Here is an 18,030-nt window from a genome sequence, read left to right as displayed (position 1 = left end):
TACGTAATAATTTATGTTCGTTATTTAGTTGCAACACAAAAGTGTAAGTTATTGTGTAGGTACTCATATCGCAACTAATTCTACCGGTTTCACCATTTTTTAACATTAACAACAACAATAGAAATGAATTTTAATACGAACATTACAAAAAAAGAAAACGTAGGACAATAAAGAAAACGACGTACCTCACAGCCAGTAAAAAAAGCAAATATTTCAGTCGAAACCCCCGCTCAGTCGTAGAAGAATAAAAAGTAGATAAAAGCCCACGGGACAATTATAAAAAGAAAACTTAAAAAAAACAAAATAAAAGAGAAAAAGACCTTTCTAAAGTAATGGTAAAAGGCAATAGAATAAAAATCCAGGTTTTGAAAGGCACGTTCAAATTCTCTATTGAGAATCTATTTCGATAAGGCTTTCCTGAATGCTAATTCTCGTCTGGGCTTGGCATCAGCCAATCAGAATTTTCATTAGGATGTGAAACATGATGGTGTGAAAAAACAAAACATCAGTATTAACAAAAAAGCATTGTAAATAGGGTTGAGATAAGTTTTCTCAGCAATTCTATTGAGGGTGACTTTTTGCAGATATACATCTTAATTTCGACTGCCTCACTGAAAACTTGCGAGATTTTAACAGGGACAATAATGGGAAACGATGTTGTCCGAGTTGTACTAGATGTGTTTGGACAAGCCAGGTTCAAAATTTTTGCGCCGTTGGTGTAACTTGATGGCTTTGTCAATTGAAGATTTGTTATGATAACATCTCTTCTATCGGTTGGTGGATTCTTCTTCCAATATAGAAACAACTCCAAGAACAGGGGACTCTATGCACACTACTACCAAGAATGGGGCTATTTTTATCCTTGCTGCAGTTATAATAATCGGTAGGTGACATTAGGGTTAACTGAGAGGAAGGGGACATAACCTTGATGTCTCCTTTAAATATTGAAAAAAAGAAGCGGTTTTTCAACTACGGCAAGAATAGAACCAACCCCAAATGACAAAAATGAATCAAGGGATGTGGAAAAAAACCTATGAGGTAGCAAAAGGCTCTTTTTCTAGTGTAGGCTGCACGTAAATTAATGTGTATTTTTGTTTAAGTTATATTCAGGAAACACCTCAACTATTCAAGCCGGAAACTGAAATGTTGTACAAGTTATCTTAAAAGCAAGGTGGAAAGAGAATGACTATTCATGTCAAAATATTACAACTGTAAAAAGAAAAGTCAGAAACTCTACAAGGAATGGCGTCATAATTTTAACACTTTCACCACAGTACTTCATTTTATCACCTGGCCTCAATCAGGAATTTGAGTTCAAATCGGTGATTGTAATGGCATGACGAGAAAACCTAGGGCCCTGTTAGCAGACCAGACTACACAAATCCATGGAGCAATTATTGTTCATGGCTGCATCTGCAACCTAGTAAAGAACGAACCATATAACCAAAAACTTATAAACGCGTTAAAAAAAGATTGCCATTTATAGGTGATTGAGGAATAGTAGCTATTACCTCGAATAGTCTGAATTGTAAAACTTTGTTTCGAAACAAATTTAGGGAATTTTGGAAAATAGTCTTAAACTCCTCAGAAATGGCATCGGATCTAAGCAAAAAGTTCACCGTTGGATCCGCCATTGCCGAAAACCCTATCAAGGTAACTTACAATCCCTGGATTGAACAATAAGGAAAATCACTTTTTTGCATGGGTAGCACTGATGTGTCCATTTTTTCCTTCTTCACTGCTAGCAGGGACTGGAACATCAGAGAGAGCTGTTAAAGGGGTCATTTGAAGGTAAATTGCAACATATACGTGATTTTGTAAGTACTGACACGTAATGCTAAAAATAACATACAATTTAAGACAAAACTGCATCTTCATTTACAATATGGTGAACGACTTCACAATAGTAGGTTACAACCACACATGACGTTATGGAAAAACTATAGGTAAGGTGCACTTAAGTTGCATTGATGACATGTTATAAAAAGACCGACAGGCCAATTCACCTTCACAGTTAAAATTGGTAATTAGTAAAAACACTTCTAAACATAATGGTGTCAAAAGAACAAGCTAAATTGAGAAAACAAATCGACATAAGTATCAAAGCCAAGCAACTGAAGTAAGCATTGCAAGAACACAGCATTACAGCAAACATACAGATAGCATCCTAGAATATAAGAAAATCGGCTTTAAAAGAAATAAAAAGGCCGCTGTAAGGAGCTTGTGAGCTAGAAATCACAGAGAAAAAGAAAGATACAACAGACTATTGCTATCGAGAAGCAAAATTCGAAAGAGAAACACAAAGAATCAAGGAGCGTTATCATAATGATGAGGATTACAAAAACAAATATAGACAAATATTCGCTGTCAGAATAACGAATGAATACTGGAGTGATGAAAGCCACCAAGAAAAGTTAAGATCTGCGCGGCTGTATCAAATATACTTTAAAGGGTAGCCTGGGTAACAGTGATCACAACGTAGTTCATTCTTTGGTAGTGACTGGCAAGAAAAATCCGAAGGCTTTTTCCTGGGTGTAATATGTATTTTCCATAAGGAGATATCAAAATAACATTCTCCCCGGGGTTGATTGTACTGACCCAGTAGTCTAAATGGGAGTTATCGCTGCAAAAACTAGGTGATCCCCACGAATCAGGAAGCCGTTATCATTGCGCTCAATAGGTATAATCTAAGTGACTAACAGATCTAACCCATTTCTTTAACAGATGCAACATATTTAAGATAAAGACAAACCAAACGAGGACAAGTTTCAACCAGAAATTGTTTTTTTAAAAGAACTGGTTTTAGACTCGTCAAGTCTAATCTAGGCCTGTTAAAGGAAGCCGAGAGTTTATCAAGAACAGATAAGATTTTTAAAAGGGTAATGTTTTAGCGAGAGACCACTTAAGATCAGCAATTTCATCTTAGAAGTGTCAGCCATATTACATTCGCATAAGTACATTTATCCATCAATAGTTCACGATACTGCGGAAACAGTAGGCCACTGCGGACGCTGGTGGTTTAACATTAGACGAAAACTAAAAACTTAATACAGTTGCCTTAGTAAGTTTGTAATATTGTTTTTGCAATCTTGGAACGTCATCAAATCAGTGTTTGCGACAAGGTAATGCCAAAGATAGAGCTATGCATAAAAAATTAAAGAGATTCTGAAAGAGATACGTATTATAACGAGACTAGAGAACTAAGATCTGTTTCACTAAATTTGGGGTACTAACTTTTTAACAGACTAATATTTCATCAAACTCGTTATTTTTAGGTTCCTGCTAAAATTACCAGATCTTAAGTTGCCCTGTAACGACTATTACCGAGAAGGGGATCAATAGGCAGTTTTTACAGGGATAGATCCTTTAGATCAATCTTGGAAGGGAGGGGGGGAGGGTTCGAGAACCCCTCCCTCAGTTTACGGCTATGACTGTAAACACAGAACTAATTTAGACCACTATATTTGTGGATGTTCCTTATTTGGAAACTATCCACAGTTCCTTTGTCCAAACTAGACGTGCAGTTAGACTGTGATTATAGTTTAGAACACAAATAATTTTAAAATAAATTTAGAGTAATTTTTAACATATAACTGCTACTGATGGGATGATTTATTAAAGTCGACGAAATCGGGGAGCTTCCTATAATCGAAATCAACACCTACATGAACACAAAAAAGGGCCATTGCAATAGTGACCGAATATAAGGAGAAACTACAAAATTAAGGTCGCGAATTTTTTATCATTATACACGACACTGTCTATTCCTGTTGTACAATTCAGAAAAAAAGAACGAATCAAATAAAATCATTGATACTTAGAATAAAGGCAGAGTGATTAACCGTAAAACAACCAAAATCAAATTTTTATTGAAGGAGGACTACAAGACCGCTTGCCCCCCCCCCGCACATATGAAAGAATTGTAGATTAAATATACTGATACATAATCGAGTATATTTGATGTGTCTAAGAATCTAGAAACACGTCGGAATCTGGAATTTGAGGTGGAACCGGGAGTGTGAGATTGAATTGCGTTTCGGAATTAGGGGAAATTTGTACATCGTCCCATTACTACGAACTGCAACAAAATTAACAAGAGGAATGCAAATGCATCAAGCCAAGAACAGCACTTCAATATCAAACTTAACCCAGTGTTGGAACCTTTAAATTAGTCACAAAGTTTGAAACACATTTAAGACGTCCTCAGTCAAACATGTTTACACACTAGACACAATCATAGTAAAAACTCAAATATGTAAGCTACTGAAATATAAATGGTGCATTAAGGTAAAAACGTAGAATAGAGGAGCAGAATAAAGAAGAGTACAATTTTAGATGGGTCCTTGGGTGCACTTACTGCCACCTATCCACCATTTGTTAAAGTCTCTATAGAACTTAATTTGAGTGTCAGTATGCAATTTTTTGCATAGCTCGCAAAAAGCGTGTTTTATTTTCAAATTCACCTCATATTGTTCTTTCCACTTCAAATATTTTCGATATTTACTTGGATCATCTCCAATGTCTCTCAAAAGATTCGCCAATTCATAAGGATTGTAGTCTAAAGCGTTAATGTATGAATTTGGAGGTAAAATTCTTTCATATTCGGCCGCACCATATACAACAGGTACGATATCATACTGAAGTATATTAAATAATTTTTCAGTCACATAATCTTTGCAAAGTGAATTTTCAAAAGATAGATAAAACTTATAATCTCTTTCAATCATTTCATAACACTTTTTTCTATGCTGTTTTGGACAGGTATTGGTCCCACAACTACCATATATATCAACCGGAATATGTCTACGCAATTCTTGAACATAGTCTTCTCTACCACTGTGTGTTACACAGTTACTAACCATCCAAGCTACCCCTTTCTTTTTTGTAAACTTTTTGTGTTCCAGCTCAATGATTTTTTCTCTCCTCTTAATTTCTCCATAAAACGGAGAATAAATATCTGAATCATTCCTATAGGTAATTGTCCAATTAAAGAAATTATCAAAAAATTGGTTTGTTTTAAAATTTTCTGGAGATTCCATGGAAAAGAACACATATCTTTGACGGTAGGTTCGAGTCGACATGGCTGGAAAAAGCTTTAAACGAGGAGCATGAAAAACTATAGCATCAAATTCAAAGGGGGATCTATATGATGTGTTATTTGTGATATAGCAATTAGTGTATTTGCACTTGTGTTGTCTAAAAGGTTCATCACCAAAACCAAAACCATAATCAAGTGATTCAAAAAATGGATTCCATAAAAGTATGACTTTAGTTGAATTTGTTAGTTGCAACCTCAAAACTTTCTGCTCAAAATTGTCATCATGAATTGAAGCCAAATATGATGTTAAAACAATCATCAGCGTTGCAAATCCTGATATCCAAACGAATATAAACTTAGCATACATAGTCTTGAAGAATCTGAAGAAAAAAAGAACTTTAGAACAAATAGTTAAAATCATATAGATTTAAGAAAAAATTGAGGGAAACAAGTTAAGCCACTTGCCAGTTTTCCTAAGTAGAGGCTATTAGACTGTTGGGCAGGAGCGTAATTTAGTCAGAATCCTGGGGGGGGGGGGGGCCCACAAACTAGGAGCCGATTTTCCCAAGTCAAGTGAAAATGACCAAGTGTAAAATGAAAAATGAGCCATATAAAACCATGCAGGCAAACATATAATAAAAAAAACTGATCTGTTTCTAAGGATACTTGAGTTACGTAGGCCTACCTTAGTTTTGACAAAATTTTTGAAGACACTAAATTTCAGGGAGGAGGCAATCTGGGGTCTGGAAGGGCAGTTCTCTTCTGCCGTCTAGTAAATTACGCTCCTGCTGTTGATCCATCCCACAACCCCAAATTAAAAACAAGCTATTTTCTAACTATATTTACTACTATAATCTGTTTGGCTAATCTGTGCAGTGGGGTCATAAGAAAACAGTGCTCAATATCAGTTATAAGCGTGCTGCAGTATTTGGAATCCACCTCGAATAATGGGTTTGTGTGACCCTGCAACCACATACATGTGGCATGCATATAAGTCGATTGATTTTTACCCTTTTTTTAGATACAACTCTTTCAAATAGGAAAAATGCTAACAGGGACCATATCCACGACTTTTCAGGGGAGGGTATTTTTGTATGCGGGGGGGGGGGTCACACAAAAGAACTGAACCAAACACAGCACATATTTCTTTGCTTGTTTTTTTTTTACCTTTGTACAAGTTGGACAGAATTTCGGTGTGGGGGGTTCAAACTGGGTAGCAATAATCCAGGATACAACCCTGAATACCAAGAACAGCCCAAAAGCCCTAACAGACCAACCTCCTAGTTCTGACCAATACACACCAAGTTCAAGGTGAACCAATTATTATTCCAAATCCATCCAAGTATACACTTGACTAGGCCTAGATTAGGATTTAGTAATATACTGTGATACAAAACTGTAACTAGCCCAAAGACCAATACACTACAATGATTATTTATAATTTATCTTTACTAATCGTTTGCTCATAGATAAATCAACAGAAGACCCAGATCAAACTACAATCACAAGGCTTGTAAATCGATTATTTTACAACTAGAAAAAAACATATTAGGTTCCTAAAACTAATGAAACACAAGATAAAAATTAAGAATAATTTTAAATTAGTGACATTTAAGATTATTTATCAGCAATTAATTAAAAAAAAACGTTGTCCAACAAAAAAAAATAATTCAAACTTAAAACGAACAGATATTATAATGAATGAACAAAGAGCACACAAAACGAACAAAAATCAAATAAATAATCCAATCAAACATAAAGATAACAGACACCGTTATGAATGAATGCATTAAGCAGTTTATGGTAACAAACTGTAAGTTAGAAGAAAAATCCCTGATGTTTCTTCTATGGTTATGCTAACCATAACCAAAACTCTAAAAAAGGCATTTGATGACAAAACATATATAAAAGAATTGTCTTGTTGTGGTGGCTACAAATATGTAAAACTCACCATGTTAAAAGTTAACCACCAGAAGTTATGAGCCAAGGAAAATTTGCCTGGTTTTCCAAAAAGGGTGAAAAACCAAAACAAAATGGCAATGGACCTTGATGAAAATCACACCATCAAGTTCAAAATATCACAAAACCTTCCTGCAGAGATTCCAAGCCCTACCTACAAAATATAATTTTTTTTATTTTTTCCAAAAAGGATAATCATGTATGTGTGTTTAGTTGTTTCTTTTTTCCCCAAAAGTGATTATATCAAACCAATAGTACTAGAATTCAGCGGCGGATCCCGGGGGGGCCGGGGGGGCCCCCCCAAGATTTTCTGGCGCCCTCTCATCCATCGTGCAAACGACCCTTTTTTGTGAATGATTCAACTAAGGCCGACGCTAAAAAAAAAAAAATCGGATACGCCGTAATTTTTAACTTTATTTTTATCACATTATCTAAAATTAAAATCCGACACTGCACGAATCATGATTATTGGGTTTATTTTTGGGACGTGCTAAACGAGCAAAACATTTTGTGAATGCTTACGAGAAACGCATGTCTTTGGGGAGTTGCGAGGGTGGTTAGATCCAACCGGCGGGAGGCTAGGCACGAGCGACCCTGCCACTGCCTTCGGAGTATTTTTGCTCCGTGTGTTAGACCAGTTAGACGGAAACGCATTTAAAATGGATCGGAAAAAAAACCAGGGCATGAATATAGAACAGAGAAGAAACAAAGAATGATGGCGGAAAGCCGTAAAGGATCGAGGGACATCTCTGATTATTTTGCCAAGAAAGATCAGATTAAAGGTAAGCTTTTAAAGATAGAACAATAAGGAAAGAGTGTCGTTTAAAGTGGGTATCAACACTTCTAATTTCTAGCTTTAGCCCATTGTCGGATAGCTTTCCTGATAAGGCTCATTCGTCAAGCTTCATCGCGTACCAGCTGCTTTTGTTGTTATATATTGCATACGGTCCCTCTTGTACAGTGTTCTTCGTATGCAATTTGTCCGAAGCGTTTGACCTGATTTTTACCAGCCCACTCGTCTCGCCTGACGGTTATGATATTGGCTTAAAGCAGTATTTTTACCGACACACTGTGTCAGCTCTGAAATTATCTTTCAAATTCTTGCAGTTAAAGCTCTCTCTTTAGCCTTGTAAACTTCGGTGATAATTGTTTCGGGTTTCAGCTCTTGAAAAATATTTGTTAGCATATGTCGGGGATCGGTTCTTGGGGTTGCAAATTAAACTAGTGATGTTTAGGGTGGTATTTTATTTTAAAGTCCGGGTTTCCTAGAAATAGTTTTGGGGTATGAAAGTTCAAGATTGTTGGGGGAGTTTAAAGTTAATGTTGCTGATTCAGTTTATTTTCAAATTTAGTTCCAATTCTGCCTTCACCATGTTGAGAGTTAAATCTACTAAAGCAAGCCATTATACAAAGTGTATATACGTTTACAATAAATGTCTTGTGCAAACTTTAAAAGAGAAACTTTTTTTGTTAGATGTTGAGACGACGGCAACTTCTGATGCCTACTCTGAGTCGACGGTCGGAATGCACAAAAACGCATTCAGCCAGGAGAAGGAACTGTCACCAACAACTCCGTCCACTTCACAGACGGCCTTCATAACAAACTTCGGCGAAACGACACACACTGATCAGCTGACTGAAGGATCAAGAAGCAGTACTCAAACCTTGGTGGTACATAGCCCAACACTGATTTTACAGTCCCCGCACCCGCAGCAGAATCAAAGCGCTATTTTTTCGCCTGAAACTGACTTCACGCCGTCGAATGACTTTGGTATTGCAGTAGCGCTGAAAGAGCGAAATCAGTTGTCTTCTGGCGAAATTATGTTTTTTATGAACGAAAGGTGGAAGCCGAAGAACCAATCTGATCTTCCAGTCTCGACACAAAAGAGAAAAGGTGGCGAAGTCAAGCGTCGCTTGAATACCGAACATCTTGCCCGGTATCCTTGGCTCGCAGTGAGTCGTCATCCAGACCACGAAGGCCTTTGGTGCAGTGTTTGTGTTTTGATGAGGACCAACAAAAGCGGAGGAGGATGGTCGGCTTTATCTGGAGGTGGCGGAGGGCAAAAAATGGGAAAAAGTTGGTCTTGAAACCGCTAAAAGACTATTCAAAACTTACCGGGAAAGATGGTGCACTGAAAAACTATGCTGAAGCATAGTTTCACAAAAACTGCCAGGAAAAAGCTGCCACGCTGCTAACAACGTTTCAGCGCGGTAGTCAAGATCAAGATATCAGGAATGCTCTGGACTGTGAAAGGGTCAAGCAAATACAGCAGAACCGTGCACTCTTGAGAAGCGTTGTTGAAACTGTCAAGCTTTGCGGGGCACAGAATATCCCCCTTCGTGGCCACCGTGATGATGGCAAACTTGATATCCAAGACTCTGATGTCATTACAGCAGTAAACGACGGGAATTTCCGCCACCTACTTCGGTATCGGATTCAGAGTGGAGACTCGCAACTTAAAAATTTACTTGAAAATGCACCGAGCAACGCCAAATATACGAGTAAACAGATCCAGAATGAACTGATTGGAACAATTGGGGAAATGATAAAAACCGAAGTAGTGAGAAAAGCAAACAAAGCAACGGTTTGGTGTCTTCTTGCGGACGAGTCAACAGACAGGCAGACCAGGGAGCTGATGGTAATTGTTTGTCGTTATGTGTGTAAAACCGAGCAGGGATAAGTGATTCGAGAAGATCCTTTTGCAGTTGTCGATGCCTTTCAAACCCTGTCAAGACTCGCTGGAGATGAGGAAAGTGACGACGGTAGAAGCATCGAAGAGAAGCTAGACGGCAAGAGCCTCGGGAAGCTGCTGTTGAGTGAGGTCAGGAAGTCAAATCTGGATTTGTCAAAGTGCGTTGGTCAAGGATACGACAAAGCTGCTAGCATGGCAAGCTTGACAAATGGTGCTGCTGCTGAAGTTAAACGCCAGTGTGAACTGGCAGATTACTTCCACTGTGTGAGCCATGCCACAAATCTCTCATGTTCAAAGATAGTTTCAGTTCCCATTCTGCGCAATGCCCAAGACGTTGTTCGAGACACAATTTCTCACTTCAGCTCAAGTGCCAAGAGAACAAGACTTCTAAAAAGCATCTTATCGCGGACAAAGCTAAAACAGAGACACTCGTCAGTCTTTGTACGACGAGATTTGTAGAGAGACACGAAGCAATCAGCAGGTTTTGAGACTCCCTTCCGTCGATCGTTTCTGCTCTGCAGGAAATGGAAGGATGGCACGATCGAGAGGCAAGTAGCAGAGCTTATGCATTACGATCCTGCATTGAAAAATCAGATACACTCGTAGAACTGGTTTGCCTGAATTCGTTTTCGTCGATCATGAAACCTTTGGCCGAGTCACTACAACAGAAGGATGGTGACCTCGTGAGAGCCTTGTCCCTCATTAGCAGCGTGAAGGCAATGCTGGAAGATATGCGATCACATGCCGAAACCAAATTCAGACTGCTTTACGAAGATCTTCTGAAAATGGCCGAAAAGATTGATGCTACCATCAAGGTAACGCAGCCACGCATAGCTTCACGTTCTACATACCGGGAAGGGGTACCCAAGATGGATCCAGAAAGTCATTATAGGATGGCGGCATTTATTCCAGCCCTGGACGCCATGCTGCTTGATTTTACGGAGCGGTTCAGCTGCCATTTTACGAATGCTGCAAAACTTTCAGCTTTGATCCAGGCTGTGGTTAATGGCAAACGCTGGGAGGACGTTCAGCCAGGGTACGAAAAGTACAATGAGCTGCTCGTTGGTACGGAGATAGACGTTAAAACCGAGTTCGAGATTTGGAACAAGTATTGGTCTAAGGAAACCGTGCAAAAACCGAAAACAGCTATTTCAGCGCTGAACAGTTGTCAGGAAAATGTATTTCCCAACATCTTCGCATTGTTGACAATTCTCGCGACGCTTCCTGTGTCAACCTGTGAAGCAGAATGAATGTTTTCAAAGGTTGACAGGACATGTTCATCAATACGAAGCACGATGACTGAAGAGAGGTTGGAGGCTCTACTACTCATGCAGACTTACAGAGACGAACTGCCGAAAACAGACGATGCTATCGATATGTTCGCTCTCAGAAAAGCTCGCCGATTGAGTTTAGTTGTGTAGTGTGGTACTGTTTTTATTTTCTTTTGCTACGTTTTACCTTTATGAGCATATTTGGCAGTGTTTTTATATAAATAAAGAGCTATCAAATTAGTCCTGTATAATCAGTTTTTGGCGCCCTGTGTCCGGCGCGGCCCCCCCCCAAGATTTTCCTCTAGATCCGCCGGTGCTAGAATTTTGGGATAAGGATCATTCGAACGAAAATTGAAGGTTTAGAGCCCTTTTTACGTAACAATAAAGACTGTGCCATAGCAAAGTGGCACAGCATGAAACAGCATTTGCAGCTGAAAGAAGACCAAAAAGCAAAGGAAAGAAAATTCTGAAACAGCCAATCAATTCAAAATTGTTAAAAAGAACATCTTGAGTTTTCCAGTTTCAGAGGTGGTGATACTGCATGGTTACCTCACATTACCTTAAATCGCATGTCCAGCGAGATAAGGTGGTGTTGAGCCTCCTGTAGAAATCTCGCTGGTGGTGTTTCGGGGTTATGATTTGACATCCCAGTTCAGCCTCCATTCAGCATTGGCTCAGTCTTGATTAACTCCTTTCTTGAAGGCATCTAGAGTTTTAGAATGGACGGTGGCTTCAGATAAGCTGTTCCAGAGTGGGACGGAACGGACTGAGAAGAACTGTTGGTGCTCTTGCTTGTTGCAATGGAGGGCCTGCAGCTTCTTGGTGTGTCCTCTTGTGGTAGTTGAGAGGGACGGGGAAAAGACATGACTTAATAGGTCATTTTCTAGCAACTTACAAGTTGCTATTACCTCTTTTCCTATGGTATACTAAAGTAGGGAGTTTGAGTGAGGTGAGACGTTCCTTGTAGGATTTGTCTTGCAATGCAGAGATAAGCTTAGTTGCTCTTCTTTGGACACTCTCAAGTACTTTCACATCCATCTTATAGTAGGGAGAGGCTATGGTCATGCCAAATTCCAGGTGAGGACGACCATGGCTTTGTACAGTTTCGTAATCACTCCCGGCTTCCTGATGGTAAATGTTCGATTTATGAGGCCAAGGGCTTGGTTTGCTTTTGCAACTTGAGCTTGAGTGTGGCAGTGAAACTTCAGCTCATTGTCAACAATAACCCCCGGTCCTTCTCCTAACTGACTGCCTCAAGCTGGGCGTCTCCTATGTGATATGCAAGTTTTGGATTATTACATCCAGATGTAGAACTTTGAATTTTAAGGCATTGAACTGTAGACACCAATCCAATGACCATCTAGATAGTCTGTCCAAATCTTCTTGTATAGTTGACAGATTTAGGTTGTTCTGGGCCAGTCCTAGGAGCTTACAGTCATCAGCATATAGCGTCAAAGGATTTTTCAGGTTTGTTGTGCAGTCATTGATGTACATGCTGAATAGTGTGGGCCCCAGGATGGTGCCCTGTGGCACTCCACGTGTGACTGGTAGCAGTTTAGAATAGACAGGATTGCCATTGCAGTTGTATACCTACACCCTCTGAGTCCTGCCAGTTAGAAAGGCTTCTATCCAAGCTTCTATGTCTTCATGCACTCCATATGCCTTTAATTTCAAAATTAGCAGTTGGTATTGAACTTTGTCAAAGGCTTTGGGTTGGTCAAGCAATATGACATCCACCAGCTGACCAGTATCTAAGAGTCAAGTTACAAAATCATATGACTCAATTAGATCAGTATCAATTGAGTGGCCTTTTCGAAAACCATGTTGGCTTTTGCTAAGCAATTGGTTATGATGCCCTCAACATTTGTTCCTAAATATTCACATACTCCATACGAAATAAACACTTAAGGTAGATGTTTATTTTGAAGCTTGATCTAACTAAGTTGATTTATTTGAGGCTTGATAAAATTACATAAAGTATGGTAATGTGTAATTGCGCATAACTTATTATGGAGGAGGGATAATTGAACTTTATGGAAGGGGAAATGTGCTTGAAGCCTCAAAAAGTTCAAGTGTATGCCAAAATGCTCAACTCTCTATGAGCCTTTTAATAAATATTTAAGAAGGTTTGGACTGATTAGAAATAAATATAAATAAATGAATATTAATTGAAATGGAACCTACTACTGTCAGTAGGGTAGATCTGGAAGGTCGTCTAAAAGCCTGAGCCCAAACAAATCAGTTGGTCCAGATGGAATGAACCCTAGACTCCTTAAAGAGGCACATGTCGAATTATCCCTTACATTTACCCTGCTATTTCAAAAGTCTCTTGATTCAAAGTGTTTACCTACAGATTGGAAGATAGCAGAATTTACCCTTGTACACAAAGTTGGTACCAGATATCAGGCTGTCAACTACCAGTCAATTAGCATCACCTCTGCTGTTGGAAAAATACTTGACAGCATAGATAACTCTGCAATCATCCAACATTTGACTCAAAATAAGCTGTTGTCCCATGGCTGCCAGCATGGTTTTCATTCTGTTTGATAAACTGAGACAAATTGTATTGATGCTCATGAGTATGTCATTGAACTTACAGACAAGGGTTTTCCAGTAGATATGATTCTCCTGGATTTTGCAAAAGAATTCAGTAAGGTGGGACTTGAGAGACTGCATATCAAGTTAGAGGCAATTGGAATCAAACATAAATTATTGAGTGAGTGATACTTTTTTTGAGTAAAAGGAAACAACTAGTAAAAGTGTTTGGGACAGACAGTCTGGGACACAGTCATGGGCCCAACTCTGTTTAGCACCATCATTAATGACACACCTTCAAACACCAGTAATGAAATAGCCCTTAATGTAGACAACTCCAAAGTAATTGATTTTGTCAAGCATTAAGATAAGATAGAAATTATATGACAGATTTAGATTCATTTAACTGTTGGACAAAGATTTGGAAGCCTGGAGTTCCATGTCCAGAAATGCAAAGCAATCCATTCTGGTAAAAATAACCTAAAACACTAATACAGAAGACTGAACAAAGCAGTTCATTGTCAGTAGCCATGCCAAACTAGACCTGGGGGTGTTAGTTGATGGAAAATCTGAAATTTAACCTACATGCTCAGAACACTGCTGCAAAGGCTAATCAGACTCTTGGGATAATAAAGAGAACCTTCAGTAGTTGTTCACCTTCAGTTATCACCAAGCTTCTTAAAGGATTGATTTGACCCAAGCTAGAGTTTGGTGTGTACATTGCCAACCCAATTAATAAACCTGATCAAGATACTATAGAATCAGTTCACAGGTATACAACAAAATGCATCAAAGGTCTCTACAATACCCCCTACTCCTCCAAGCTTGAGAATTTGCAATTGCTCGCACTGGCATCTCACCACAGAGAAGGAATGTGATTATGACATTCTAGCTGCTCAGCCATGAAAGGTCTATAACAAACACATTTCAATAGGGCAATTCTTCAAGAACAAGAGGCATTGCCAACCCCTCATAAATAATTGAGATATTATAGAATCAAGTAAGAGGTATACAACAAAATGCATTAAAGGTCTCTACAATATCCCCTAACCCTCTAACCTTGAGAATTTGCAATCACCCACACTGGCATCTCACCCCAGGAGACAGGATATGATTATGAAATTCTAGCTGCTCAGCTACAAAAGGTCTGAAACAAACACATTTCAATTGGATAATTCTTCAATGACAAGAGGACATAATAAAAACTTTTCAAGAAGCATTCCAAAAAAGGTTGCATAGCAAATTCTCTTCCAACCAAATAGTAAATTTACCAAACATGAAAAACCAGGCTACAATTGCTTCTCCTAGTGTTGATGCATTTAAATCATTAGCTGATAAGAAATGGTGCAACAAGCCATGGTGAACAATAGTAGAAATGGCTATTTGAAGGAGCCCTGTGCCTACTCCCCTGTCACTTGTTTATTTATTGCACCAGGTGCACCTGTCACATTTGATTTATTGTACCAGGAGCACCACTCACTTGATTTATTGTACCAGGTGCACTGTTCACTTTTTGATTGATTGTACCAGATGTGTGTCACTTTTTGATTAATTACACCAGGTGTTGCCCATTCCCCTGGCACTCTTTTATAAGCTTTCTAGACCTGCAAACACATAAAAAAAGAGAAATTTCAAAATCCTGAGGGGGGGGGGGGGCAAGTAATTCACTTATTTAACATATGAACTGTGTATATGACAAAAGTTCTTCTATACCTTTCAGTGGAAAATTTTATTGGTGTAAGGAGGGGACTTTTAATGAAGCAGAAAAAGGGAGGCAAGGTTAGAGAGGGAAAAATTTTAAACTACAAAAATGAAAGTAGTACAACTAGATACCTTATTTATTGTATTTCAAATAGCCTATCATGATTGCTTTTCCTTGTTTTCTTGCATTCTCATAGGCTAACTCAAAGACTTCCAAGATGTCAAGACCTCATAATATCAAAATGTCAAAATATCTTAACATGTCAAAGCAAAATAACCATGATCATTTCATTTCTGTTTATAGTTGCCATACATAGGATATGTCCCAAGTACCAATACTTGGGATTGCCCCAAGTATAGAACCAAACATTGTCACAAAAATAATTCAATTTTAATTTACAATTGCAAAAAGAACTCTTCAAACCCACCAATTCTATTTCACAAGGAACTAATGCATAAGGAAGTGAAAGTAAATGGTCACTTCAAACCCTGTATCCCTAAACTGTTCACAGAACTTCACAAAATATTTTTGATAGTGTACCTGAAATTTAAGACCCATTCAATTTAAGACAAAATGGTGACTTTGGATTTGGGACTTCTGCAAATGTCACCTATTGCAAAGATATTTGTTGTGCATTTTTTGGGGGATTTTTGCAAGATGGCATGGGTGTCTTTTTAAGCCTGTCCTAAGTATGTATACTATCCCCTACCTCTTTTATTCTTGGATTTATCCATAGCAGTATCTATAGGTCTAGCAGGTAAATTTGCAGTTTGCAACATAATTCAGTTAGGATGAAAGTGGATACATCAATTGATGACTGTTTTATGCTCTTTCACAGTTTAATAATTGTTTCTGGGGCAAATTGCATTTTGAGCTCTTATTGGGGCCCCAAAAGGAAAAACAGTCCATAATTGCCAAAAATTTAAAAACATGACTAAAAATACAACTGTCTAGTGAAAGAAATCACCATTTGTAGCTGATTTAGGAATAATAATTATTATTTTCCTTAGACCTAATAGCCAAGTGAAATGTTATTTAGAGAACAAATTTGTAGAATTTTTTTTTTAAAGAGCCTGAAACCTCTGAAAAATAACATCATAGCAAAACTGACCTCATTGTTGATGGGTTTTTAGCTCTTTTGAAATTTCTGCTAATTTGTTTTCTAAACAGTATTTTACTATTAACACTAAGTAAAACAATAATTACCATTCCAGAATCAACCACAAATGGCAATTTCTTTTCTTCTTTTTCCAACTTTGAAAAAAAAAAATTATGAAAAAAGCCACACTTTTGATAAACATTTTCTTTGTTTTAAAATTTGGTAAATATATACCAAATCATATTATTGAGTTAGGAATAAAGTGAATACACCATTCAATGCCTTTTTGTATGCTGATTAAAAATATAATAATCATTTCTATTGGAAATTAATTTTAGCGCCCCCCCCCCGATATATGCCAATTCAGGGTATATATTTATACATTAGGGGGGGGGGCAAATTTTTTTCTGATGTAAATGGGAGGTAAGTTTAAACTTTACCCCCCCCCCCTAATGTAGAAATATATACCCTGAATTGGCATATATAGGGGGGGGGGGGCTAAAACTCATTTCCAGTAGAAATGATTATTATATTTGTAATCAGCATAAAAAAGGCATTGAATGGTGTATTCACTTTATTCCTAACTCCTTAATATGATTTGGTATATATTTACCTAAAATTTGTGCTGAATGTTATTCTATAAATTTTTTATCCTATAATTTATAGATAGGATGGCATATCATTCAGCACAACTTTTAAAACAGAGAAAAAATTTATCAAAAGCATGACATTTTTCATAGTTTTTTTGGCAAAGTTGGACAAAGAAGGGGAAAAAAGAAAAGGAGTTAGGATAAAGGTTCTCCCCCTGGAAAATACATTAACTTGGATTATTATGCATGTTAGGCCATGAAGTAAGAATTGTTTCCTTAAAATGTCTCCTTGTGACCAGTACTGATCCTAAGTTTATACCTTAAATTATTAAACAGCATTAAGAAGGCATCAAGTGATATATTCAATTTCATCCTAGCTAAATTATGTGTCAACTGCAAATTAACCACCTAGCCTAGTGCTATAGCCTGTCCATGTATTAGAAAAAGGGATGGCTGAAATATAGTCAAAGTTTAAATGAATTTAAGTCAATCAATAAGTTTTTGTGATAAGAATTAATTATAACAATATTTCTTACTATAGCTAGTTCACAAAAGGAGTAGGCTATTGCACCCAGAGTACCAGGAATATCCAAATCTAAACCAGAAAACTCTAAGAAACTAGCAGACATTATTTATATCTTTCAGTTTTTATCTGTATCCAAATCTTAATAAAAAACGAACTATGTTTAAAAATAAAGCTAGGTATCTGAGAATATTCTACCATAGTCCAACTAGAATTTTTTCAGTTATCCATTTCCAGAATTTGTATGAGGGTATATCGGCTAGCATGCGGTCCTTTCACCCCTTTGATTTCAGAGTAGTATCTTCAATCCTTCTTTTGAAGTTTGAAGTTATCAATTAACATCAACTACAGTTTTAAAATATTATTAGTCTAGCGCTATCTATGATTGAAAACTTCAATGTTTTCTCAGCATTGATAACACTAATTAGGGCCGTTTTTTCACTCGTCAATGTGCTAAGATCTTACATCTTTTGCCAGAAAACGCTTAAAAGTGAAATCTTTGAACTAAGATCTTACATTTTTTTTTCGTTTTATACAAACTTCGTTCATCATTCTGCTCTGATCAGTGGTCTGAGATCAATGATGAGTATATCATCAAAGTTCTCTCATCATTGTTCTAT

General features: G+C 37.6%; 2 protein-coding genes across 2 annotated transcripts in view; both read right to left on the bottom strand.

Annotated features, from left to right (window-relative positions):
* Positions 1-17,723, bottom strand: part of LOC148953074 (lewis-type alpha-(1,3)-fucosyltransferase-like) — an 81,598-nt gene extending 63,875 nt beyond the window's left edge. Inside the window, exon 1 of the mRNA XM_089088281.1 lies at positions 17,609-17,723. Coding sequence (XP_088944407.1) covers positions 17,609-17,611 — 3 coding nt within the window. The 5' untranslated portion in view covers positions 17,612-17,723. The remainder of the gene's footprint in view (positions 1-17,608) is intronic.
* LOC148953073 (lewis-type alpha-(1,3)-fucosyltransferase-like) lies at positions 136-17,747 on the bottom strand. The gene is made up of 2 exons (XM_089088283.1): positions 17,609-17,747; positions 136-5,418 (listed from the first exon to the last, which is right to left on the bottom strand). Exon 2 carries the CDS (start codon positions 5,403-5,405, stop codon positions 4,332-4,334), a length of 1,074 nt encoding a protein of 357 aa, XP_088944409.1. The 5' UTR covers positions 5,406-5,418; positions 17,609-17,747; the 3' UTR covers positions 136-4,331.
* Between the last annotated feature and the right edge of the window lie 283 nt (positions 17,748-18,030).

Source organism: Artemia sp. Qi Xiang Cuo, chromosome 4 (assembly GCF_049724085.1).
Source record: "Artemia sp. Qi Xiang Cuo chromosome 4, ASM4972408v1, whole genome shotgun sequence".
Lineage (NCBI taxonomy): Eukaryota > Metazoa > Arthropoda > Branchiopoda > Anostraca > Artemiidae > Artemia > Artemia sp. Qi Xiang Cuo.
This window is presented reverse-complemented; position numbering and strand designations above follow the sequence as displayed.

Excerpts from the sequence above, each read along its gene's own strand:
- LOC148953073 (XM_089088283.1), bottom strand. The coding sequence starts at position 5,405 with ATGTATGCTAAGTTTATATTCGTTTGGATATCAGGATTTGCAACGCTG.